Source organism: Grampus griseus, assembly GCF_964374135.1.
Source record: "Grampus griseus genome assembly, chromosome: 10".
NCBI classification, from domain to species: domain Eukaryota; kingdom Metazoa; phylum Chordata; class Mammalia; order Artiodactyla; family Delphinidae; genus Grampus; species Grampus griseus.
The window spans coordinates 82,527,248-82,554,862 of NC_139004.1; the positions used below are offsets into that span (position 1 = coordinate 82,527,248).

Below are 27,615 nucleotides of genomic sequence, written 5' to 3' on the forward strand. Positions count from 1 at the left end.
CTGTAGTATATAAAGATCAGTAAAGATTCAAGAATGTTCTTCTTGTAACCTCATTGGTATATCTTCGAGTAAAATATATTTCCATGTTGTTAGAGCAGTTATTAAAAATGATTTCTACAGTAGGAGTTCGAACATATCCAATGTTTGAGCCATTTTCTTCTTTAAAAACTATAAAGGGGAAATCTGGGGGATGCTTGTTGAGTCTACTGTATTATACAGTACCTTTAGCAATCTTATCTCAAGGGACTGGTGAGGTCTAAATGTTGTTCCCCCACCACTGGCCTGGGGTAAGAGTAAGGAGATGGGTGTGGGGAATGGTCCATGTTGGTCAAAAGAGGGAAAAAATTTCGAAGAGTCCAATATGTTTCCACAAGTAATTCTGATCTAGTCAAAGATAATGATCCCAATAGTATTACTAACAGCAGAATATAGTTTAGTGCCTACTTTGAGGCAAGTATTATTATAATCAGTTTGTCTATACTTATTCATTTCTCATACCCATTTAGTCCTCAAAACAACCCTAATAAGTTAATGCTATTATTATCCACATTTTACAGAGGAGAACCTTGAGACATAGAATGGAGAAAAACAGGAAGCTGATTTAGGACTTGCACTTTGGGGCCCTGATTCTACAATATTTTATTGTATTCATTATGCTATACTGCCTAAAACATGGTTGTCTACCCCAGTAGTTGTTTCTTTTTCCTATATTTGTCTATCCTGAATATATGCCAGAACCCTAGGACAGAGGAGATGGTAATTTGTTTAATCTCAAACATAAAAAAATCAAGTGGCCATTTTGCCCTCCTCGACCAAGACATGCTTAAAGATCCATCAGTGTCTCTCTTGTCAATGATTTACAAAGACACCTGGAGCTTCCTTCCAGTCCAGTGGGTCAATAAAGCATTTTTAACACAGTCCTAAATATCCATTTCTGACATCCGCTACAATAGATTCCAAGAGAGCTACTTATAAGGCCTTGATCAAGAAGTCCTACAAAAGTGAATCTCAACAAACCTGTGCTTTTCCTTACACTTAACAGCTTTTAAAGAAAGGAACCATTTGCAATAAAGTGAAAAGGCAAGGATCCGGATTATCATGTCAATCTTACCATTCCTTAATCACATTTTATTCATGTCCTCTAAAAGTCCGCTTCGACGATAAGCAGATATATCCTGGCTTAGCTATTAATGAGGACAGAAGTTTCCTTATGGTTACTCTAAATTGCTCTTTCATTTTCCAGTCATTTCACTTAGAATGAAAAGCTTTTCCTTTGTACAGTCTGGCTCTCCCCCAAATGAGAGTTCCAAGCTGATTTTTCTGGAAGGTGTATTTGAAGGTCCGTCACTTCTTTGCAAAAGCTACATTTATCATTCAAGTTTATTTTCTGAAAAGACCACGTAATGGATACTCAGGAAAAGTTCCCCAAAGAGGATTAATTTATAATCAGTCTTTCTTCTCTTCTTTTTCTTTTCTTAGTTTCTCCTTTCTTCCTCTTTCATTCTCCCATCTCACTCCTTCCCTTCCTTCTTCCGTCCTCTGCTTCTTCCCTTTATTCCTTCTATCCCTTATTCAGTCATTTAATTATTCAGTAATTTAGCGAATGTGTGAATGTCAACTATTACTCCAGGCACTAGGGATAAAGAAGTAAACAAGATGTGGTCCCTGCCATCACAAGAGTGTCTAGCCCAACAAGATGGACAGGTAGTAAACGAATCATTCCAATTAGGAGACGCGCTATAAAAGAAAAGTCTGGCTTACTTAAGTGAGCATACAGTCGGGGACAAAAGCTAGTCTTTGGGGAAGAGGTTCATTCAACAAATATCTATAGGCCAGACATGGGCCCAGTAACAGAGTAATGAAACAGAAAACTTGCTGTTCTTGTACAGATAAGAAAAGTGAAATATTCTTTAAAAATGCCAAAATAATGCATTGTGAATATTATTATGGGATAATTATGTGAGATTGTAGGATCATATAGCAATCTGATTCAAGGAGACCACCTAAAGAAGAGTTGAATAGTGAATACAGGGACCCCCCTCCCCCCAAAATACAGAGTTTAGACTTAAGTTTAAAAAAAAAAAAGATAATTTTCTTCCATTTCAACTTTACAGTCTCACCCAGCGTCTTCTTTCCCAGCAAACTTGGTGTTGTGATAATTTCCAAATACTTGGCTATGCTTGGTCATGGAAAAACATCAATACCAAAACATACTACTGGACGTCAAATTCCCTGGCAGATGAAAAGGATTAGACCTTAGCAATCTCCCACAAGTGCCCATTTTTAAATGGTTGACCCAGTTTATAGCTCAGAGCAATCAGGTAGGTTGGTATAAGCTATTTCTATTAGATGTCCATTTTGGGGGGCAAACTGTTTTAGGACGCCAACCTTCAAGTTTTAAGCCATCTGCCTGACAGTCATTCCTAATCTCATCCTCCCTTTCCATCATGACATGGAATTGTCATCTGTGGGAACTCTTTTTTAAAAGAAATATTATCCTTAGCAATTCATCTTCTTGTGTTTCCTCACTTGTACAGGGCAAGACAGTGATGCATTGAATTGGGAAGGAGGGGTCATTGCTGGGAGCATATTGGGCTTGGCATTTTTTTTAACTTCTCCAGCTGTTGCTGCTGCGAGAAATAATCTTGAAATGCTGTCTTTTTTTTTTTTTTTTTTTTTTGGGTAGTAGAAACTTTCTCTTCCTGTTAAAAATCGGTTTTGATAATGTACTCAGAGTGCTGACAAATCCAAAAGAAAGAGCAGACAGGGGAAGTGGAGAGCTGCCCGGGGGAGCTTCCCTGCGGGGGACTCTCCCATTGCCACCTGGGGAACATGGGCAAGGGGAGCGGGAAGCAATGCCACTGTTCTAAAAATTTGCGTGGAGGGAGAACTGTGAAATTGATGTGCATCTAACGCATGTAACTTTTTCAGATTGGCCTGCATTAGTCATATAATTACTGTATTTACCTCCTAATCTGGAAGAACAATGCGACCCCTTACAACGCTAGATTTAGGGTAGAAGGCTAATTGCTTATATTTCATCTTAGGTGTGTTTTTTATAGACAAAGTGGTGATACAAGCAACAACCTGCTAAGTCTGAATTCCACACTGGCTTACGTTTGTGACACATTCTCTGCCATCAGCTAGTAGGTTACTTCACCTGTCTTCTTTGCTGGATCTACAGATGCTGAGGGAAATCCAGAAAAGAAGCGAGTTTCCAGAAATCCATCAGCAAGAAAGGAAAGCTCAATATTCTGGGCACTTAAATGACTTTCCTTTGAGAGGCCACAGATCATCTTGAAATCATTTTGACTTGGACTGAGATAAAATTTAGAATGGACTGGCATTGGCGCCAAAGACTGAAAGACACTTACATGACAAATATTATCATTATGATTCTGCAGTAACCTTGGCACTTAGTTTTGAAAGGACAGTTCACTAGGTAATTCTTAAAATGCAGATAAAATCGATTTAAAAGAACAATTTTCTAGTTCCCAGAAAGGGTTATGACAAACCTAACCCTTTCCTTTCATGGGGACCAAAGCTGGGAAAATTTTGATTTCCAGTCTCCTTTCTGAAGCAGCCAACTGATGAGGCCAATAGGTAAATAAGACTGTATAGTCAGTTGCAGAGGGTCTTGAAAAGTTTTATCCCTGTGGTTATTATAGAAGTCCAGAATTGTATTTCTTTTCACAGAATTTGATCAGCCTCTCACTATGTCCTGGGTGGACCAAAGTAAATGTGGGCTTCTGATATAGCCAAGAAATAAAAAAACACATAGAAATTGGAAAGGGGGAGTATATCTTACCAGCTTGCTATACACTACCGTAGCAAAGACATCTAAGCTTCTCGAAAAACTGTAAGTTCCATGTTAAATGACTGTGCAATAATCCATGACAGATTTGTAATTCATTTTTCATCTGGTTCAATCATCCATCTATCCAATAAATACGTGTCATTTGATACTAGCTTCAGAGCTGATCAGCAGCGAAGTACAGTTGTTTTCACTTTTTCCTTAGCAGAGGAACTCCTTTGCAGGATTATACTGAATGTTAAAATAAACATTTAAATAAAACATTGAAGTACTATAGTGAATATTAAAAATAAAGTATCTAGAGTTGCTTTCTCCTTTCCTCCAGTGATATAACTGAGCCCCCTCAGATAATCTGTGAAGCCCCACTAGGCATAACTTGAAGACTTCTGACCAAAGGACTGCAGATGTGAGCCTTTTCCTGTCAAAGATCTAATTTTCTCTTTGTCATTACAAGTCAGTGGGCTAGGCTTTCGTAGTTAGAATAGATTGAAAGGTTAGATTTCTCTGATTGACTAGGGGTAGGTCAGTCACAAGTGTAAACCTTGGGAATCAGGAGATTTGGGTATGACAGGGCCATTCAGACTTTCTAAATGGCAAGGTCCTGTGGTCCTCTGAGACCTGGTTCTGGGCTCCGCATTGGTGTATCTGAGCAGCAGGTGTAATTGGAGCCATAGTTCAACTTGTCAAGACCAGATGAGCTTGTTATTTAGAGCAACACCTCTGGCTTCCAGTGTGCAAATCCATCATCCGTGAGCCTGAGGAGGATGTGGTCTGGGGTTATTGACTTTATTTACAAGGTTTTAATGAAAATGGAGCACTTGTCAATTCCTAGTCCCTTTGCAGAGGAGTGGCAGTATGGGTGCCAGGGTGGGACCAGGGAAAGAACATATATATGGGGTCAGAGGATCTGAATTCTGGTCCGGATGCTGCCAGGTACTTGCTAAGTAAAACGTGAGCAAATGTTTAAGCTGCTCTGGATCTCAGTTGCCTCCTCTGTAAAAGGTAATCATAAGCTCACTGGGCTTTCGGGAGCATAGAGTAAATTGAAGGTTTAGACGGTATCTACCATGATGTCAGTTACACAGTAAAGAGTCAATAAATGGTTAACTCCTGTAATACTTTTATTATCACCATTAGTTTTATGGCTAGGTCACTTGGCTGCTTTAAGTCTGCATCCTCACTAAAAAATACAGGTAACAATCGTCCTATTTCTATCTTTGAACAACTTTGCAATTTAAATGAAATATGTACTAAAAGCACTTTTGAAATTCTCATAACGATACGATGTTTAATGGAAGACAATACAACACCTGTCCTTGAGGAAATTACATTCCAGTGGGGAACACACAATAAGTACAATAAATAAATAAATTATATGCTGTATTTGAAAGTTACAGGTACGCTGGCAGTGGGGTGTGGGATGGGGCATGGTGAAGAGCAAAGTGAGGTCATGCGTGCTGGCTAAGGGAATTATGAGTTCAATAAGGTGGTCAAATGTGCCGCCGATAAAATAACATTTGGGAAAGATATGGAAGAGGTGAGAATAAGCCAGAGATCCACTAGAAGACTGTCCTAGGTGGTACCTAGTTCAGCTTGTCGAGACTATTCTTCAGAGCAATGCTCAAAAGGGATCACGCCTGCCATGTTCAGCCAGTAGCCTGCAAGGAGACCAGTGCCCCAGGATAGGATGGTGTTGGGTTTAAATTCTTCCCTCCCTCCTGTCTTCCCTCCCTCTGCTCCTTTTTTACAATGTTTCCTAAGTGCTCACCATGTACAGGCTGGATACACATCCCTTCTAGTAATTTGTGGACAGTGGTTGCTTCATAAATGCTTGAGGAATTACTGCCAACTGAATCCTAAATGCCAAGGATCCTAAATGTTATGGGTCCATTCTTGTCAAATGAAAAACATCCTTCCTGAATGCAAAACTTGATGTTAGGAAAGTTGATTCCTGGTTTCTGATAACTTGGAGTATCTTTTGTGTCCCTGGAGAACTGGCTTAGCTGGTGTCCTGCGGTCTGGAAAGATCCAGCTGAATCTCAGTGACATTTGACACACCCGGGAGAGCACCTGTTAAGAACCTAGCAGACAGTGGCACACCCTAAGTTGCCACTAAATTCTGACGAATGCATGGCTGACCTGTAACGATGAAGTGAAGCCGTATGCCTTGGTCTGTAATTTGAGATTCCATCTAAAGCACATGACGATGTTCTCCAGTGACTCTTTCTATCCCTCTTGGGTGAGATCTGGACTGGGGAAATGACTGCACAACTAGATTTTCTATTCATCCCGCTTGAGAGGAGCAGGTGCTGGGAAGGAGAGCTCATTTCTGGGCAGTTTTCTTGCCACTGCAGGTTCTGTATCACTGGAGTGTCTGTCGCTTATCATTAGTAGGAGTACAGAGAATTCTAAATGCAAAGATAACACAGGGGTGAACTCCCCAAATGTAATGCATTTAAATATGGTAACATCTTCATTTTGTGTTAGCTCCAGGCATTCACTACTCCGCTGCCTCTCCGTACGTACAACCAGGAAGTGTTGCCTCTTGAGGGCTCTTCATTGGTGCTCTTTGTTGCATTCAAAGAGTACTGCTGTGATGCTTGTCTTCTCCAAGATGAGACATCCCTTGTACATAATCTTGTATGCATGTATATGTACATGTTATGGGAGAGAATCCCACAGTAACTGTACCTCATAGAAACTCTTCCTTTTATTTCTCTCACTTTCCCCAACCCCTTCGCACATACCCTCACATGCCTGAATGCCCACTGAATTATTTCTAATCAGTGTCCTGATTCTTTCTCTCTTGCCAGAAGGAGGGACATGTGAAGTGATCGCTGCGCACAGATGTTGTAATAAGAACCGCATTGAGGAGCGATCGCAAACAGTCAAGTGTTCCTGTCTACCTGGGAAAGTGGCTGGAACGACAAGAAACCGACCTTCCTGTGTCGATGGTAAGTAGCTGGCTTTACACCTCTCTCTAGGAGTTCATCTGCGTCGTTACTGTGCATAATATATATGTTTTGTTTCATTTAAATATGGTTCAGGATAATGAAGAAGGTGCATCCAAAGTGCTGCAAAGTTAGACAAATGCCAGCCCTCTACATAGAGTTTGAATTCTTGTTTCTCTGGCTTTGGCATTTTCAAATAGCTGTTGGTTGACCATTGTGTAGAGAAGATAAGGTAAAGGAATCTTTTCAAGTCTATAATTTTGAGGGTCCAACTCATCTGGGAATTGATTTTGGGTCGAGGTTATGTATGATTATGATGATGATGATAATGGTAGTGAAAAAATAATACCTAACATTCATTCAACACATATTTAGTGAGCATTTACTATGTGCCAGGCACTGCTCTAGGGGTTCACATACATTCATGAACAGATAGAAGTGCCCTGAGAGTTCACCATGTACCAAACCCTGTCCTAAACATTTCTCATGCATTATTTTATTTACTCATCCCAACATCCCCATCTTTGTTATCTATTGCTATGTAACAATTTATGCCCTCCCCCCAAAAGTTAGCAGCTGTAAACGGCAAACGTTGTCTCACAGTTTCCATGGATTAGGAATTTAGCTTAGCTGGATGGTTCTGGCTTAGGGTCCCTTCCGTGGTTACTGTCAAGATCTGAAGGCTTGACTGATGCTGGAGGGTGGTTTTAAAATGGCCCGTTCACAGAACTGTTGGCAGCTGGCCTCTGTGCCCTGCCACATGGACCTCTCCAAAGGGGCTGGGTGTCCTCACAACATGGCAGCAGCTTTCCCCAGAGTGAGTGACCCAGGAGAACAATGTAGAAGCCACAGTGACCTTTTCTTTTATGATAGAGGCTCAGAAGTTATCCTTCATTGTTTTCACAATATCACATTGGTTATATAAGTCAACCCTATCTGTTCAGCATGGGAGTGGATGAAAAGGGCTTGAAAACCTGGAGACGGGGACCCCTGGGGCAGATACACTTTCCCTCCCATTTTAAACATGAAGGAAACTGAGGCTTAGAAGGGTTAATCACTATTCCATTCGTCCCATGATTGATAAGTTGTAGCTGTACTAACTCTTGAGACGAAAGTAACTGACTCTAATACCAAGTCTTGACCACCATCTTTAAACAATTTTATATGCCTGTCAAACAGAGAGTCCAAAGTTCAAAGCGATCACAGATGTCTTTCCCCATCTTTATCTTTCATAATTTTAGAGCCAAATGTGAGCTGATCTTCAAATTCTTCGTAAGAAAATCAGGACTCAGAGAAGTGACTCACTTGCTCAGGTCACAAAGCAGGAATTAGAACCTATATCTCTTGCCTTAGGGTCCATGATCCTACCTCTAGATATAGAGGGGGAAGGACACCTTCTAGATTGACTCATGTATTTTCATTATGAAGTATGAGGTGGTTAGAAAGGAAACACACACAAGCTAGACCAAGAAAGGAGAAATTTTATTTTTTTAAGAAAATAGAGGAATCCTGGGAAACCCAGTTACAGGAAATTCAGCCAAACTTCATAGGATTCATCAACTATTTAGGCAGCTGCCATTCTTGTTTTCTTTGTTTTTGTTCTTTCTTTCCCTCATTCTCCTCTCTGTAGACAGGTTCCCTCTTAAAGGGTTTTAACTTTTGCTCTCCCACAACTTAGGGATTTGTGTGAAGCTTTTATTTCTGTGGTACCAACTCTGATCTCACTCAGCATCATGGTATAGCCCAAGTATACTCGCCTCCTGTGTCTTAAATGCCTTCTCCAAAAAGACTGAATGTGATTGACACAGCTTGGGTCATCTGTCGATCTTTGCCCAATCAGCCACACCTAGAGGGACAAGCTCATAGGGTACTCTGAACCATGGGAAGGTCACGCTGTTTTTAAAATGATGTGAAAAATCCAGGTTTAAGAATACACTGTGTTTTTTTAAGGAACCTCCATACTGTTCTCCACAGTGGCTGTATCAATTTACATTCCCACCAACAGTGCAAGAGGGTTCCCTTTTCTCCACACCCTCTCCAGCATTTATGGTTTCTAGATTTTTTGATGATGGCCATTCTGACCGGTGTGAGATGATATCTCATTGTAGTTTTGATTTGCATTTCTCTAATGATTAGTGATGTTGAGCATTCTTTCATGTGTTTGTTGGCAGTCTGTATATCTTCTTTGGAGAAATTCTACAAATAGAACTACCATATGACCCAGCAATCCCACTACTGGGCATATACCCTGAGAAAACCATAATTCAAAAAGAGCCATGTACCAAAATGTTCATTGCAGCTCTATTTACAATAGCCCAGAGATGGAAACAACCTAAGTGTCCATCATCGGATGAATGGATAAAGAAGATGTGGCACATATATACAATGGAATATTACTCAGCCGTAAAAAGAAATGAAATTGAGCTATTTGTAATGAGGTGGATAGACCCAGAGTCTGTCATACAGAGTGAAGTAAGTCAGAAAGAGAGAGACAAATACCGTATGCTAACACACATATATGGAATTTAAGAAAAAAAATGTTATGAAGAACCTAGGGGTAAGACAGGAATAAAGACACAGACCTACTAGAGAATGGACTTGAGGATATGGGGAGGGGGAAGGGTAAGCTGTGACAAAGCGAGAGAGCGGCATGGACATATATATACTACCAAACGTAAGGTAGATAGCTAGTGGGAAGCAGCCGCATAGCACAGGGAGATCAGCTCGGTGCTTTGTGACCATCTAGAGGGGTGGGATAGGGAGGGTGGGAGGGAGGGAGATGCAAGAGGGCAGAGATATGGGAACATATGTATATATATAACTGATTCATTTTGTTGTAAAGCAGAAACTAACACACCATTGTGAAGCAATTATACTCCAATAAAGATGTTAAAAAAGAAATACACTGTGATCAGTGGTTCTCAATCAGGCCAATTCTCAGGGGCCATTTGGTATAGACATTAGTGTTTGCGACTAGAGGGGTGCTCCTGGTGTCAGGTGTGTAGAAGCCAGGGAAGCTGCTAACCGTCCTACAATGCACAGGACAGCTCCCTCAACAGAGTATTTATCCCACCCCCAGTGTCAGTGGAGCTGAGGTTGAGAAACTTGCACCATGATAATTTACTTATTCTAGATCACAGTCAGCACAGTAAAGCACCTCTACTGCAGGAAAGGCAGGCAGCTAGACTAGAAAAGCCATTGCATCCTCTTACAGGAAGCAACTCTTGGCCCTAGAAGCCAATAAACATTATAAAACCATGATGATTTCTCCTAGTCTCTGCCAAAGAAAGCATTGAGCCTGTTAACTAGAAATCTCCATTTCGTTTCCAGTTCATTTCTATCACTAATGATCTAGAAATAGAATTGCCTTCAGGATTTGGGTGGAAGACACAAAGGCAATGCATTGTCTGTGCTGGCAGAGGGGAAAATGGCATTTGGCTGTAAGTTTCTGTGAGAGGTGAAGCCACATAGTGGTAACATTCTGTCTCTCAGAACACGTTTGTTTGACTTTGGACACTCTGAGCCCTTTGGTGTAGTAGGTTTAGGCTATTAGTGTCTGTCTTCTGAGCAAAATTCCATGAAGTATAGAGTATTCTGTCGTCTTATGGTGATTTTTTATAATTTCCATAGCATTCTACTCCTCCAGAATCTTGGAATCCATTGGCACATGTGGGAAAAGTCTATGTGTTACTTCGATCAAAACTCTTTTTATGGCCTAGATGTCTACATGCAAATTAAATATGAAGTGGGTCTATAAATTAACAATTCCAGTGTAGTTATTAAGAGCACGAACTGTGAGATTAGGCAGACATGAGTGGAATCCCAGCTGTACCAGTTACTAATAGAATGACCTTGGGCAAGTCACATTTGCTTCCTAACCTGTTTCCTCATCTGTAAAACGGGAATGAGAATTGCTTCTGCTTCATGGGGTTGTGGTGAGAACTAAGGAAATCATGTGTATAATGTGCTTTGCATAATGTCTGGTTCTCCTCAAGTGCTCGCTAAATGATGGTATCAATTCCTATCTTACTAATAATTGTGGGTAATGCTTAGAAACAGACATTACTTTATGAAGTTTTGTTTCATACGAATTCAATACAGTGGCATTTTAGCCACTATCTTTTGTGGGAGCTGCTTCAAACTATTTACCCTGGATATCATTAATGATGGTAAGTCTTCTTCAGGAATGTATGTTCATTATAGGAATTTTGAAGAATACAGAAGTACATCCATACATTAAAGTCACCCATAATATTACTGCTCAGAGATTATCGTCGCTTTGTAAGAAAATAAGTATGTGTTCTTTGAGGTTTAACCCATCATTAAAGAGAAACTCACAAAGTACGTATTTTATTGAACTACAGTGTTATAGTACTATCTGATCAACAGCTTGTTCCCTTTAATATGAACATTTTCCAGCTTAATACATACTCTTAAAGAACATTATTGTTAATAACTACACAGGATTTCGGGGGGTGGATACACCACCATTTATCTAACTATTGCCTCCACTTTGGCACATTTATGATGTATCATGCATTTCCCTTCCGCATTTTAAGAATGGATAGAAACCAGTTTCTACCTGTGACAGCAGTTGACCATCCATATATCACGTTTGTCCTAAACATATTCTGTTCTACATAGTGCATTTCCCATGGTAAGTGTTCCAGTTGCTGTTATTTGATTTTCTCTGAAATGGCAGGTCAGATGCCTTTTTATAGTGTTTCCGAAAACAGAGGCACAGCTTGATTTTTTAAAAAGCTTATATTGGATTGTTTTAGGATTCACAATCTGAGAGCAGATTGTTTTAAATGGAACATAAATTTTGCGGTATCATCTTAGCAACTTATTCAAAAGTATAATACATGATATTTGGAGAAGTTTTTAAGGAGTGGACTTTTAGTGGAAAAGTGATCCTCTGTCGCCTAATAGCTGAAAATACCAAGGAAACATACTCAACAACTTAAATTTTGGCATAGTCATTTGCAGATATTTTAGAAAGCACTATACTGTTGGATGTGTGCGTAGCGCTACTCTGAGGGAATATAGGTTGTTACACTAGAATTCACATGATGTTGTGTTTTATTAATTTCTATAACCCAAAATAGATGGGAGACACCTTACTCAATATCTTTGGTTGAGACCAACTAAAAATATAATGTACAGTCTTTTTGTAATCTCCAATTACTTTCCAGGGACTAAATTTAAAATAAAATAGTCATACACAAGAAGATGATGACTCAAACGTAATTGTTTATTTAAGGGAAGAATTTTTCCAAGCAGATGATGTAATGAAAATGAATTTCTAGGGGGCTTGTGAAATTATATTTTATTATTCTAATTGATCTGTAGTGGCATAAAAAGAGTATCAGTGTCAAAGTTTTAAAAATAATTGAATATAAACAGTAATAATAATGATAACAATAATAAAAATAATGGCTAACATTTTCTTGAAGGCTTACCATGTACCACTTTTCCAAGTCCTTCAAGTTTGTATATTCATTTCATTCTAACCCCAACCTCATAAGGTGTAGCCTTCTATTATTTCCATTTTACTCGCCAGGAAACTGAGGCACAGAGATTGGCTGTAAGATTGCTCGAAATCTGATAGCCAGTAGTGGCAGAGCCAAAAGATCCTCCTGGGCTGTCTGACTCCAAGGCACCCATTTCTCAAACACAGGCAAACAAGGATCTAACATAAACATGAGTTATATTCTAAAGGCTTTCTTGCCAGATGCCAAAATATCTGGGTGAGAAGAGAAAGTGCGGCCATGTGGATACTTGCGGAAACATTCAGTACTTTGGGCAATACCTGCCCCTTCCCTTTCTGTGTCTTAGAGATGGTTGCTTGATTTCCCTTCCTAAGGTCATTGTCATTGAGCAGTTAGAAACATTTTTGTAAATAATGGTTTCAGTTTTGGAGAAAGATTGAAGTGTCATTGTTTAAGGCATGAGGGGGTAAAATGTTTGATGGGGAAATTTTCATGCATTTTTCTCTATTTAGGATTTTATTCTCATGTACTTTATGTATATATCCAACTTAGACAAATACGTGAAAACAAAATCACTACAACTACTGTTTAGTAGAGGAGGTCTTAATTCACTGTGGATTTTTAGCATCAATCTAATTAAGAAAAATCTCCATGATAAGTTGATAGGCCTTCCCTTCTCATTCAGTGTAACTTGTGACTCTTTCTATGACGGGTTGCTAGCAAATATTACCTGGTATTCTTGTCTACTTAGACTGGATTACCAGCCGGAGAGAGCAGCAGGAAGAGACCAGCTCACATCACAAAACTTTCTAAGTTTGATAGATATGGAAATCCCAGATTATTTTGTTTTTAACCATCAGTGTACAGTTAATATAATGAAAAAGGCATCATACTCCTGGCTATTTCCGTGAAGAACCCCCCCCCCCACAATCTATCAGGATATTTTGTTCCTGACTTATCATGACTTAGTTTCCAAGACAAGAGCAAAAGAGACGAGGAAAGATACGCAGAACTCAGACCCAGGAAAACAAACAGAAGAACAGGGAAGGAGACCCACAGTCAGTGAGATAGAGGGATGCAAAAAAGGAGCATGGGAAAGAGAAACCAGAGAGAAAGGGATAAAAGAGAGAGAAGACAATGGACTCTTAGAAGGAATATTAAAACACCTACCCGTAAAATGACTTCATTCATTTTTCCAAACAACTTGTTTGTATTCAGTCTCACAGCGTATAACTAATTTTAACAAAATAAAGGGTATTTCATAGATTGACACTTTTTTTTCAAGTTGCATTATTTGAGATTCCAGTACCAGAATCTTTACAAAAATTGCTTCTGAAGGTTGCTCCTTTGGAAAATACATAATAAAATTTTCTTGACCGCGTACAATTGTATTCCCTAGAGACAGTCATGATAGAGAAAAAGGTCTGAGAATTGAAGGAAATTCAAAATTCAGCAACAGTTTTCTGTAGAATAGCATGAAGTATGTATGAGAAATATTGCATATAATAGCCCCTTCTTAGCCTTCTAAAATAGGATAGCATATTAAAGGCTCTGAGAAGTTCTGCAGACAAGAAACTTATAGAACTTTAGTCCGGTATTTCCCAAACATTTTTGATCACAGAGGCTTCTCCTATGTAACACTTATTCATAGCCTGCAGACCCAGTGTTCCATGAAATGGACTTCAGGCCAAGCTGGTATTAGACTCTATGGACTGTGTTTTTGTTTTTGTTTCCAGGAAAGCTTTTTAGGTCTTCCAAGACCAACTGATAATTCCTTTGCCCATAGCTCAGTGTTTTTCCTAAGACTGGCTGACCAAACACTGCACAACAGGTCCTGGTAGTTATGAGATTTATAATATTTCAGGGACACGTCAGGCTCAACTGCAGTTCGGAAATCATCTAGAGACCTTCCAGAGAAATATAGTATGGAAAAGTTTAAGCCCTTATTTTTATTCACACATATTAACATTTTAGGGGACAGGGAAGATGACCTATTTTGGTTCTGCCGTTTGTTACTTGTCGTCCACACGTAATAAAAGACCAAAATAACGAATTGCTGTAGTGGATTAGGGCCACATGCCACAGTAGCTGTCTATGTATGGTTCCTTCATTACTGTCTCTGTTTAAAACTTGCCTTATTCTTTCAAGGCAGACTCTGGCTTGTTTAATAGACAGGAGGCTGAGCTCAACTGGTTTCATCATGAGGCATTGCTGAAAGGAGATTTTACTGTTCTTGTTACAGGAAGGTCTTTGATGGCATCATTAGTAAAATTGTGATATTTTTAGGCACAATTTCTGAATTTTATGTAAATTTTCTTTTGCTCCCCTACTTGGCACCTCTTCCTGCCCAGGTATGTAAGGGATCCAAGTGTATATTAGTAAGTGGAATGAGAGGAAGGGTGTATAAGAACTGACAAAGCTTTTTAGACTGTCTAATAAAAGGGCTGTCTCTCTGTTTGTTCCTTGTCAGGATAAAGAGAGTGGGAATTCAGTCTTCAGATATTCCCATACCTCTAGGAGTGGGTGTCCCTTTTTCTTTTAGTTTCAGGCAGTAAGTTCCAACTGACAGCCCACTGGCAGAAACTACCATCAGACCTATTCCTTAGGTTGGCAGAGTCATGTAAAAATTGACTTTGCTTTCTCTTTGATGGGACACTCCAGTTTCCCACAGGCCTCACCACTCCCTATTGCACACCTGGCTCTGGCACATTGAGGTCAATTACCTGATCCCTGAAGACAGTGGAATGTATGGTTTCTGGCTCACAGAGTCATCTTCCTACTCTTCTCAAGTTAATAAGCAAATTAATTTGTTGGAAAAAATTTGCTCTTTGATATAAAAGTAATAACCTCATGTAAATGCAAATACATGTATCCAAAAACAGCAAAGAAAGGATCAAAATTAGAGTAATCCTCCCTCTCCTCCCCTTTCCTGCTAATCCTCTCGCATCTTAATCGCCAGAGGGAACTGTCGTTACCAGACTTCTGTGCATCCTTACAGATAATATCTATGCACAAGCAGGCCTATGAGTACACAACATATAAAACTCAATAAATCAAAATGCTGTCACAGTATAAGAAAAAGGTCTTAACCTATATTTTTTAGCATAAGAAAGTATCTTGAATACTTCACTCTTTCAGTAAAAGAATGACTGGTAAACATGGAAAAAGCACTCAACATCACTCAAGTGAAGAAATGTAAATTAAACCCTGAAATGTAATGTTTCATCAGTCAAATATATGCAGAGATGAAAAGTTTAGTAATACCCAGTATTAAGGAGAGAGGAGAGGAAAATTACGTATATATCATACTCAGTGATAAATGGCGTACAAACTCAATTAGTTAGCCACTTTTCTTTATTTCGTTCAGCAAAAGGGAAGAAGATAAATAGGAAATTTTGTAATGAGACTGGATGTTTGGGGAGCATAATAGAAATCGCATGCATTACAACTCCTTACAGTGATTTTATTTAGCTATAGTTCTTAGACATAATTCACAACAGGATTTCCTCAACAGGATTGGGTCATGAATCTAGACATCATCTAAGAAATCTTCTAAGGATTTTGATGTCCTTTCCAGGAGGAAAACCTAATATGAAAGTATATTTAGTGCAAATACTTGGACCTAAATATAGTCAGTCCCGTTGTAAAGCCCATCTTTGTAACCACTTGAGAAATACAAAACTCTCTGCGCAAACATTTGTCACGGCATGTATGGTGTGTGTGTGTGTAATTATCGTGTAGCACATCCCAAATCTTTGTCAGTTATCTAGTTGGAATGTACTTGGTTACACAGAATTCCAAATTCATCAACAAGAAAATTTCCCTAACACAGCTCCAAAGTCATTGATTTCCATTTATCTACAAAGAGCTCAGGTGTTTTCAAAGACCTGTTCTTGTCTGGTATGAGAGCACCTTTGATCAATTCTTGTTTATTTTCAAAAGGGGGAAAAAATGTTCTAAATCTGAGTCAGCTCCTCATCCCTCTAGCTAGGCTTCAGCCTAGATAAGGCAAGATTTCAGGGTCCTGTGTCACTAATGTGCTGTCCATATGAATAACGAGCAAGGCTCGTGAGCTATTTCACACTTCTAGGAAAATCTATAGCCCTGTCCTTCTGCAATAGCACTGGAAGCTGCTGAGGGTATCAGTCCATTTCTATGTGGAAGGTTCTGATAACTTCACCTAAGGAAGTGGTAAAACTCATGTCCCCTTCTGAGGCTCATGGAGAAATTTATGCAGATGAGTACTATTTTGAAAAATTAATAATGTATTCTTCCATCCTCTCAAGCTCCTTGAATTTTTGAGGGCCTACTCCCAGCCCAAACAGCAAGATATAATTTACCCACTGACCAGAGAATAGAGGCCCAAATAATACTTAGTGTTTAAGTTCAAAAGTCATTCAGAAACTCAGGTAGAAAATTGAAGGATTAGGATTTTTTTTGCCCCCAAACTAATATGGATGCCATGAGCCCAGGGAGGGAGAAAAGAAGGACCACGTGAGTAGGAGAAATGTGGTCCACTGGAGCAAAGGCTATCTGTCACTACTGCCAGAGAGATGTGTTACCCCCTATGGACCCATCTCTCCAGCTGCCAGCCGGGAAAGCACTTTACACAATAGTTCAACACACTCTTCATATCCTTTTGGTTGCCTTCCAGTGGAGACGATCCACGAATAGCAGCTAACATGTTGCACACTGACAGTGCAACAGGAGTCATAACCACCAGTGTCCTAAGGCCTCCTTAGCCTTCCACCCTGCATAGGTGAACCCCAAGAAGTGATAAAAGGAACCTAGGGTCCTTAATTGGCGGGGTGGATTTAGAAAGGAAATTCCAGACACCAACTACACAAGACCAGATGGAGTCAAGATCTCCAGCTGAGCTAGGACAGAAAATTCTCCCCTTCCCCAGTGCATCTATTTTATTTATAATCCCTGATACTAGTTGGTGTTTTCATCATTGCTTCATTTAAAAGACTTAATGGTAAACTTTAATGGATTCAAATTCAACGTCAGCTAATATTACTTAGGCTGGTATGATTGGGTGGTTAAACAGACACTCGTTCAAAGAAAGATCACATTTCTTCAGATTTAGAATGGCGTGCTAGCACCAGCTCAGAAGTGATCATTCATGATCTCCTTTGGTGCCTACACACTAATATTGCTTTATGCTGGGTACCTGTGCTCATCAACCCTCTCAATAGTGTCTCAAGTGAAAAAGGAAGTTATGATAATATACTGGGGTCACCATATGCAAGAGCAGAGAGTGAACAGTAGGAGTCCTCAAGACAGCTAAAACTGTATGTGATCATCGTAGCGTTTGCGGATGATTTTCACCTTTCATCTTGGGCTCTTTCTGGATATCATTTTCATTCTCTTTAATCTGCAAATTAGAGAGGTTAAGTCCATCCATGTCAGCTGGCAATGGTCTTGTCAACTATATGGGACACTAGTTATAGTACTAGTTTAAAACTGATAATTGTACTAGTTTGTAATTATTGCGTCCTTACTATGTGCCAGACCCTGTGTATTACATGTATTACTTTATGTAATTCTCACAACAGCAGCCTTATCATACAGGTACTATTATTATCCCCATTTTATAGAGGAAGAACCTAGTACCTTAGAGAAGTTAAATCATTTCTTCCAAGGCATGGTAGCAGGAGATCTGAGACCCCCAATGAAGAACTGCTAGAAATGATGGATAGGAAATAGCATCAAAAACACAGAAAAAGTTCAGAGTACCTCCCATTTCTTGTATTCCCTTCCTTGGAGAATGATACCATCATGCAGGCATGCTAGACTCTTACTTAAGCGTCCTTTCCAACATACACACCATCATCATTCACATCCCATATATTTCAAATCCATCATTTTGTTACCATTTCCTAATTTTAGTAATGCCACAGTGTAGACTCTTCTCTTGACCCTAATTAATCCCTCTGATTAAAATGTGCCCTCAGCACTCCTTCCCTACCCCATCTGACTCCAACTTCATTAACCAAGTTATATCACCAACTCCAGAGGTCCTCCCTTAAACCACTGCACCCAAAACTAATAGATGCCTTCCTCTGCATCCCTGGCATATCCCGTATAATATTTATCATAATCTACCATAATGTATTATAATCTTCTGTTGACTTGTGATCTTCTCTACCAGAGAGACTCGCATATTCATTCAGCAGTTCTTTTCAGAGCATTGACTATGTGCCAGGAATTATGCCAAACACTTGGTCACGTAATGATGAACAGTTAATCCCTTGCTCTCACGGAAACTCCAGTCCAGCAGGGGAGACAGACCTTACTCTAATCATACGTCAGATTGTTCAAGTAGAAACTACATGTTCTGAAGCAAAGGAATTCAGTTCTCAGAGAGGATGTGATAATAAAGAATCTAAAGCAGCCTGGGAAGCTGAAACTTCTGGGAAGAAGTGACAAGAGGTCTGAGATGTGAGGTGTGACTTAAGCTACTTGGGTGAAGAGCATTCCAAGAGAACAGCATGGGCAAAAGCCTTGGGTTTTGATCAAGAACTTGAGAAAACCACTGTGGTTTTCTCAAAGAACAATGAGATCATGTGCCAGAAGAGGCTGAAAACACAGGCAGGGGCCAAACAATAGTGTTGTAATTGAGCTGTGTATCTCCAGTTCCTAGTATAGTTCTTGAAACTGAGATGTGCTAATCAAATACTTCAAGAAGGCAGCAGTGCAGGAATCTGCTGGGGGAAGTTGGAGAGTAAGTCAACCAGGAATTTGGTGAATGAGGAGACAGCCTTGAGAGCCCTCTACTTAAACAGAAATCTCCCTATGCGGTGCCTGACAACAGATTTCAAAACCTATATACTGACACTGCAGGCAATACCAATGCAAAGCAAATCACATTGCCTTTTTGATATCACTGCCTTCCACACATGCTGTTATCCGCATCGTTGCTGTCATCTGAATGTCTCACAATCTCTCTACACTCAGCCATTCACACTGCTGCAAAGAAGGCTCATGACCACCCCCAAATCAAACAAGCAAAACTTTCTGGTAGAAATTTTGTCACTGCTTCTCAATTCTACTGTCTGACTTTAGAAAATATTTTAACTACTAGGTTCATTATGCCCTAATAACGGGCTAAAGGGTAAAGGGCTGATAATTTGAGATGTATTTAAACATGGTGGAGAACTACAGGCTCATGTCAGTTTATTTTCTTCCTGATTAATCTGTATGTTCTTTGACTCTAGTTCATTTCATTATGAATTGACAATGTCATGTTCTATGTAGCAAAAAAGAAAAAAACTCCCATAACACATATACCCCACGATGCCTGACCAGCCATTCCTGAAGTCTGGGGTTGTGTGTAAAATTCAAATCGGTATGCGAGCATTATTTGAGCCTACTTTGTAAAGAAGAAGCTAATGGAAAAATGGTTGTTGCTCACATTACCATGTCCTGCTCCCTTCAAAATCCTCAAGCACATGAGGTTGAGAAGCAATATAATAAAGCCACAACCACACTATAAAAATTCTCTACTATACTAACAGCGCTTACAGAAAAAGGATAACAATGGCTACAGGAACTGAAAGTTGTGGAGCGCTATGTGTCAGGTACCCCTCTGAGAACGTTACCAGCTTTTTTACATCTAAGCTTTATGACAGTGCGTGAGGTGGGTACTGTGATGATTATCCCCATTTTACTGTTAGGGAAATTGAGGCTCAAAATGAGCAGAGGCTTGCTGAAGGTCACACAGCTAACCAGATTGGAGAGACAGGGTTCAATCTAGGAAGTCTGTTAGAAGCGTCCATGTAAGATGTTAAGATGGGATTCGTTCCCGATAGACAAATGGACATTTCTAAGGCAATGTGGAATCACTGTACCTTGGAGCACATATAGACCTGGATTTCAAACCTGGTTTTGCCACTAATTAGTCACATGTCCTTCAGCATGTTATTCCCCTGGAACTGTAGTTTCCTCATCTGTAAAAAGGAAATGAAAAGGATGTGATGTCAAAGAGTCTATGGGAATATTAAATGAGATAATTCATATAGAACTTTTGATCCAAGGTGGAATTACTCAATACACTCAATTATTCCGATGCTGACTGACAGAACTTTGGTATGTCTTTCTGAGTTAATACCATTTGTCTAAAACCTGTCGTTTTTGAGGATGTCATCTTGCAGGATCTATAGAATTCAAAAGAACAGTGTCTAATACTACCTCATGTCTAAACCAAAAATGGCCCAGGAAAATGCCCACATCAGAAGATTTCCACAGACACTGACTCATCCTCTTTGATGCTGAGCATCAGAGACAGAGTGACCAATAGGACATGGTCCTTGCTTAAATGATTATGAGATCTAGGGGAGATGACAGGAAATGGATGATTTCAAAACTGTGTGACAAGGATTAACCCAGATGATTGAGAGCAGGGGTGAGGGTGTTAACCCACGGTAGGGGAGGGCTCTGGATGGCTTCCCAGCAGAATTAACATCCAAACTGAGACCTAGGTATCCAGGGAGGATAATACAGTAAAATGTTCAAGGCAGAAGGAACAGTATACGTAAAAGTCTGGAGTCAACAAGGGGCTTGATGAAGCCAAGGAACTGAAAGACATTCAGTGTGCCTGGGGAGAGAAGAGCATGGGATAGGTCTGGAAGAGGTGAGACCAGAGCAGTCCTTAGGGTGAGCTCATGCAGCACCCTGGTAACCACGTTGAGGCATTGGAACTCTGTCCAAGAGTGATGGAGCCTGGCACTAAAGGATGTTGTGCCAGTAAGTGACATGATTAGATTTTCTTAGAGTTTATCACTACCTAGCAAAGGAATTAAAGATATTGCTTCTACTATAACTGCTGTTCATTGTACTTAGACTTATATTTCTAAGCAATAGAGAGAATACACCCAAGAAATGCCAGAAAAGATGCAGGTCAATTCCGATATTTAAGTCAATGCTCAGTCGGCAAAGGTATATCAGATTTGCTGACAAAACTCAGAGTGAAGATGATGCAAGAGGATGTGCATCCCAGAGGAAACCCTAGCATCTAATTAGCCAGAAGACTGGAAAGCCCTGACTTGTGCGTATTCAAAAGGTCTAGGACAAGATTCCAAGGTTCTTCAGGAAAACTTTTGGTAATGAATCAGGATCACTGTGGCAAGGGGGGAGTTGATTCCACTAAGAGAGAAAAAGTGAGAAGCACACTGGGATTAAGATGTCTTCACCAGGGGAAGAGGAGATACTTCAGGCTAGGAGGATTGAAGAGTACAATGAATTCACCCAGGAGCACATTAGAATCACCCAGAGAGGTTCTGAAAAACATCAATGTCTTCACCAACATCTCTAGGTATTTTTATTTAATTGAGCTGGGGTGGGGCCTGGGTATTTGTATTTTTTGAGAGCTCCATGAGGGATACTAAAGTGTAAACCGAGTTGAGAACCAAATGTGGGCTGGTGAGGAAGGCGGTGTGAGTTGGAATTCAGCTCTTTCTGGAAATGAAATGATTGATATTTTGCTCTTTTAATTTTTCATGTGCAAACATTCCATAAAACATTAATGGTGGCTTAAATGGTTATATTCAACACAGCAAGATAAAGATAAAATGTAATACAGACATGAAAGGAATTTAACTCTTACCCCTCTGTCCTTAGTTGCCTCATCTGTAAAAGTGGGAAAAATAATAGCATCTCCCTGATAGGATCACTGCAAGAATTAAATGAGTTAACAAGTAAAGTGATTGACAAATACCTGGCAGATAAGTGCTGAATAAATGTAAGCTATTGTTCTTAACGCAGTCACAATTAACAGGAGAAACAGGACAGAGAGAAGGAAATCACAAGGCATGTTCCAAAGGACACAAATTAGCCTGGCTGATGCCTTGGGGAGTAACAGGACAAAAACATTTAGAAGGGCAAGTTGGGGCCAAATTGCTTTCTTGAGTTCCAGGCTAATGTTGAAATGTGAGCCAGTGTTCATTAATTGATCATCTAATAACATAGTCCCCAAATATGAGGCAAGCAGGTGTACATTGTACAAAATAGAATATGTTAAAGGATTGCTCAGAGTCCATTCCAAAACTTGGGCTCTGAGTTAAATTGAATGCAAATGTGGAACCAACAGATGTCTCTGTGAAAAGTTGGGATTAAATCAACATAGAGCTTCAAAGATGAACGGCGAGTCACTGGATATCAGTAATCCTTGGTGCCCAGGGAGACAGATGCTCATCTTCCTGAGCTCTCATTCACAGACAGCCAACTCCACTTGGCTCTCATTCACAGACAGCCAACTCCACTTCTGTTGTCCAGATTCAGCCCACTTTATTAGGAACCTCTAAATGGTGCTGAAAATTGTTTCTGCTCTTTCCCCTTTTCATGTATAAATATTCTGAAAAAGAGTAAAGGTGGGCTTCCCTGGTGGTGCAGTGGTTGAGAGTCCGCCTGCTGATGCAGGGAACATGGGTTTGTGCCCCGGTCCGGGAGGATCCCACATGCCGCGGAGCGGCTGGGCCCGTGAGCCATGGCCGCTGAGCCTGCGCATCCGGAGCCTGTGCTCCGCAATGGGAGAGGCCACAACAGTGAGAGGCCTGCGTACCGCAAAAAAAAAAAAAAAAAAAGAGTAAAGGTGACTTAGATGGATATACCCAACACAGCAGGGAGAGAGAAAATATAATGCAAACGTGAAAGAAGTCAGGCTGCAGGGAATATGAGGGTAGGAGACTTAAGAGGAGGCCTAGAGGGATGTGAAGATGCAGAGAGTAGGCCATAGGGACCTATAAATATGCCAGCAATGGGCTACAAATTGGCTTGAAGCCTTCTAACAGGAATTGCAAAGAAGGAAATAAGAGTGGTGTAAGATTCAGAAGGTCCCCAGCTTAATCCAGGCAATTGCTTAAGAGAGAAATAGCTATTTCTGGAACAATGCTAGAGAGAACTCTCTCCAGGTTTAAATAACGAGGAAACTGCGTAAAACTGTCATAACGTCATCACATCCCAACATCCTAGTAGAGCGTGTGACACATAGTGGCTGTCAATACATATTTAGTGAATAAATGGAAGAGGAAAGAAAAGGGGGAGGGCACCTGTACCGTACATCACAGAATTCATGGGATGCTTTGCCAACAGTCCTCAGTGTGGGCTGAGGGCCTCCCACAAGTCAATAAATGTAATTCTAGAGATCATATGTGCAAAATAGCCCAGTGCAGGCATCTGTACTCAGCTGGGCTGGCTGAAACCAGAAATAGATTTTAGTGCCCAGAGGAGGGAATAGATTAAGTATCCCACAGACAATCTTTCCTAAAGACTTTCTCTCCACTGGGCATCTGCTAAGGGTTGAGGGGCAGTAATTCAATGTAGTACTCTTGATTCATGGGCATAACATGGTGGGTGTTTACTTTTCACCTACATCACAACCTATTCATGTATACCTGAATGGCTATGGCTCCCCTCCAGGTAGTAGTTCAGAAGCTTCCATCCTTCCATATCGTGGCTCTGTGATGTATGGCTACTGGGGCATCCACATCAAGGGGCAGACAGGGAAGAAGGCCCACCTGTTTCTTCACCACCTTGGTCCAGACGGCCCACCTCACTTCTCCTCACATTGCGTTTGTGAATGGTCCCACCGTGTTGCAGGACAGCTGGAAAACAGGGTCCCTAGCAAGGCAGCCTCTTCCCAATCACATCCCTCCTCTATGAAATAAGGACAGGAGCTCTTGAAGGCGACTAGCTGTGTCTTCCACAATACTTATGTCCAGCCACCCAATATCTCCCCATATACACAGCACACCCTTCCTCTCACCCAGAGAGACAGCCCAAAGTTCAGGGTCTCTAGGTCATGAGTAGTTTCTTCATCAGGTCTAAGTCAGACTCCTCTTATAGTCTGGCTTCCCAGAAACCATAACATGAGTGATCTATGCCTCAACACACCCCGCATACCAAATATATAGGTGTTGGAGCAGGGGCAGAATTAGTTTAAAAACTCCCTTTCAGAGGAGGAAAGAAAGGGGAAAAAACAGCAGTCACCATTTCCTAATAATCTGCAATCCTGCCCAGTAGGCATTGTCAGGACCCCTGCCCAGAGAATGTGGGAGGGTGTCCTGGTCCCTCTCCCTCCATGGCCCTGCCTCTGCCCTCCAGTAGGTTGTCCTTGTCCATCATCCTCCATGGCATCATCTGAAGGGAGTGGCAGGCAATGTGCCCTCCTTGGGACTCTGTAGCTTTTACAGCATACATCTTATTCATACTAATTTGGGAGCCCAAGAGTTTTTTTAAGCTCAGCGGGCTAACCACTTTTTTTAAACCTCATCTTATTGTTGCTGAGGGCAACAGAGTTCCCTCAGACACTCAGAAGGCTCCTGATCTACTTTTTCCCCATAATGTCTACCCACCAGGGACCACTTCCAATGTTATTTCCTAGAAACAATTCTCAAATCTGCTTTATTTTTTTGCTCTCTCACCCTCCTGTGACACACACTATTTCCACTCACATGCCATTGGCTGAGAGTAGTCACATGACCCTTCCTAAATGAAGGGAGCCTGGGAAATGTAGTCCTCATCTGGGCTTTTCAGTAACAGTGCTACACCATGGAAGAGAGTAGAAATCTTCAATGAAGAGCTGATCTTTGAACCATATGTCTCTAAGAATAATTGCAGGAATACGAATATTCTGCTATGTACATGTAATATAAAATGCTACTGTTGCTAGCTCTTCTTTTAAGTAAGATGAATCTGGGTTCAAGTCCCACCTTTACCATTTGCAATCCCTAAAACTTAAGCATTGCTCCAGCTCTTCTGAATATCATATATTTTATTTTTATTTTATTTTTATTTATTTATTTATTTATTTATTGGTAGTACGCGGGCCTCTCACTGTTGTGGCCCCTCCCGTTGCGGAGCACAGGCTCCAGACGCGCAGGCTCAGCAGCCACGGCTCACGGGCCCAGCCACTCCGCGGCATGTGGGATCTTCCCGGACCGGGGCACGAACCCATGTCCCCTGCATCGGCAGGCGGACTCTCAACCACTGCGCCACCAGGGAAGCCCTGGATATCATATATTTTACAAGGTTGTTTTATTGAATAATGTATTTTAAAAATCTATTTATCTAATGAATAAGTGTCCAGTAATTTTAAATGACTCGGACATTATCTTGATAATTATAGTCACTATCTGTGTTTATTTTTGTAGTAACCCAATGATAACTAAATCAGACTCTGACATGCTCATATTTACATCTTTAAGGCATTTCAGACTTTATAAACTTTGCATTTTGAGCGTTTTATTTCCTTTACTGCAAAACTAACGGATTTACTAAGACACTTGCTCAGCAGGTTATGTACAATACATGGTGTATTTCTGCCCTTTTTAATTTTGCATTTTGTGAAAGTGATATCAACCATTACAGCCCTGTTGGAGGAAAATCTTCTGACTGTAGACCAAACAGTATATAATTTGATCCAAATTTGTGTGGTGGTAAGATGTGCACCTTTGTAGAATTTAGCACTGAAGGATTATCCGCTTTACAAGATAATTGTTTTAATCAGTCAACAAATGAACAAATGACCTGTGCAATGAAGTATGGGCAAACTAATTTTCTCTGAGGAATTCTCCATGGATAATTTATATTGAACAAATATATAAATACTGATGTAGTTACAGACATAAAAATTAGCATTCAGCATGAACATTTTTTGAAATGAATTCTAGCTGTCAACTAGGTAAGAGGGAATTCTATTTGGATCAGACATGTGGTCCCCTAGGCTAAAGCAGTGGTTCTCATGCATCAGAACCACCTAGAAGGCTTCTTAAAACAGAGTGTTGGACCTCATCTTCAAGGTGTCTGATTCTGTATATCTAGGCTCAGAAATATGCATTTCTAAAACATCTTCTAGTGATGTTGCTGCTGCTGCTCTTGAGATCCCTCTGTGAGAACCACTAGCCTGCAGCCAATGTCAGCAGACTACTTCTTGCACCCCCAGTCTTACCCATATTTGTTTTTGTAAATAAAACTTTATTGGAACACAGCCAGTCTCATTTGTTTATGCATTGTCCACGTGGGGCTGTTTTTACACTATAATGGCAGAGATGAATAGTCGCAACAGAGACCATACGGCCTGCAAAACCAAAAACATTGAATATCTCTTCCTTTGCAGAATGTTTGCAGACCCCTGGCTAAAGAATAGGGAAGTGATTGTAGAAGATGGCAAGAGACCTGGCCCCTTTCTTTTCGTTTAAGTTCCCTTTATTGCCTTGAGCCAGTAATTCACTATGAGCTCTCCAGCAGCACAGTCAATTATAAGGACAAATTATTTATATATGCCTGTCATTAAGGAGTGAAAATTGAAGGGAATTGAATTATACACTTCAGTACCCAATTTCTACTAGATGGATAGAAGACTGACATCTCAAAAGAATCACAAAGTCAGCTTTGATCTCAAACCTTTCACTCCTGGAAGAGACGCAGTGGTTAGCTTTCCCTCCCGAGATGATGAAGGGACTCCGTCAATGTCACGAATGGTTCACTGCCATGCCCAGTTAATTAGACACATTCTCACCTGCAGCTGAAACACAAGAAGTACAACAAGGTGTCCGTTGGACAGAACCAGGTAACCTGACAGTTACTACTGGATGAGATCATCTTCGGTGGCATGGAGTAGTCAAAAGGGAGAGATGTTTCATTGTGGTGACTTCCTAGCTTTTGATCACCATACTTCGGGACATCAAATAATCTGCTGATTGCATTTTTGAGTTTGTCCAGCAGTAAACGTTGAGGAATCAGATTCTGTTTGATGGTGTTAAGTCATCTGCTCTCACCATTTGGATAAGAAACCTTAAGAGAATCTTTATGGTACTGGAATGATGTCCCATACTTTGAAAGTGAGGAGTAGGAAAGGAAACTATCGATAACATTTGTTGAATATCCCTAAATATGCCATGTACTACTCCTGTATTTATGCCTATCATCTCCAACACACATCACGGCAGCCTCGTGACATTTGTAGCATATTCTATTCCTTAGAAAGGAAAACCTAGCCTTAGATTGATAAATGGACTTCCTCAAGTTCACCCACTAGTGAATGCCAGAGCAGGCTTGAACTGTGGTCTGACAACCACCATACTACTGGCTGATCTGCTCTGCCCACTGCAAATTTCCCAACCCTGAATTTTCCGGATGTGGTCACTAGATTCATCCATAGTGGGTCACTGTTTCTGGATCCACTTGTTCCACTAGTGAGCCTCTTGTCTACTCTATAGAAATGCCTGGCCCCAGGCACCTGGGACCATTTCCCCCAACCTCTCTAGTTTCTGGTTTGATCATTAACAAGCCCAAAGTTCATTTCAGAGATGTAGATAATAGGTAGATGAGTGTGGACGGTAGTTGAAAATTATAAAAG

At 40.5% G+C, this 27,615-nt stretch overlaps 1 protein-coding gene across 1 annotated transcript in view; it reads left to right on the plus strand.

The window, feature by feature from the left end:
• TAFA1 (TAFA chemokine like family member 1) overlaps positions 1 to 27,615 on the plus strand; it is a gene marked incomplete at its 3' end in the record, with an annotated part of 486,155 nt that overhangs the window by 375,017 nt on the left and 83,523 nt on the right. Inside the window, exon 4 of the mRNA XM_082663867.1 lies at positions 6,628 to 6,768. Within this exon, the coding sequence (XP_082519993.1) occupies positions 6,628 to 6,768 (141 nt within the window). The remainder of the gene's footprint in view (positions 1 to 6,627; positions 6,769 to 27,615) is intronic.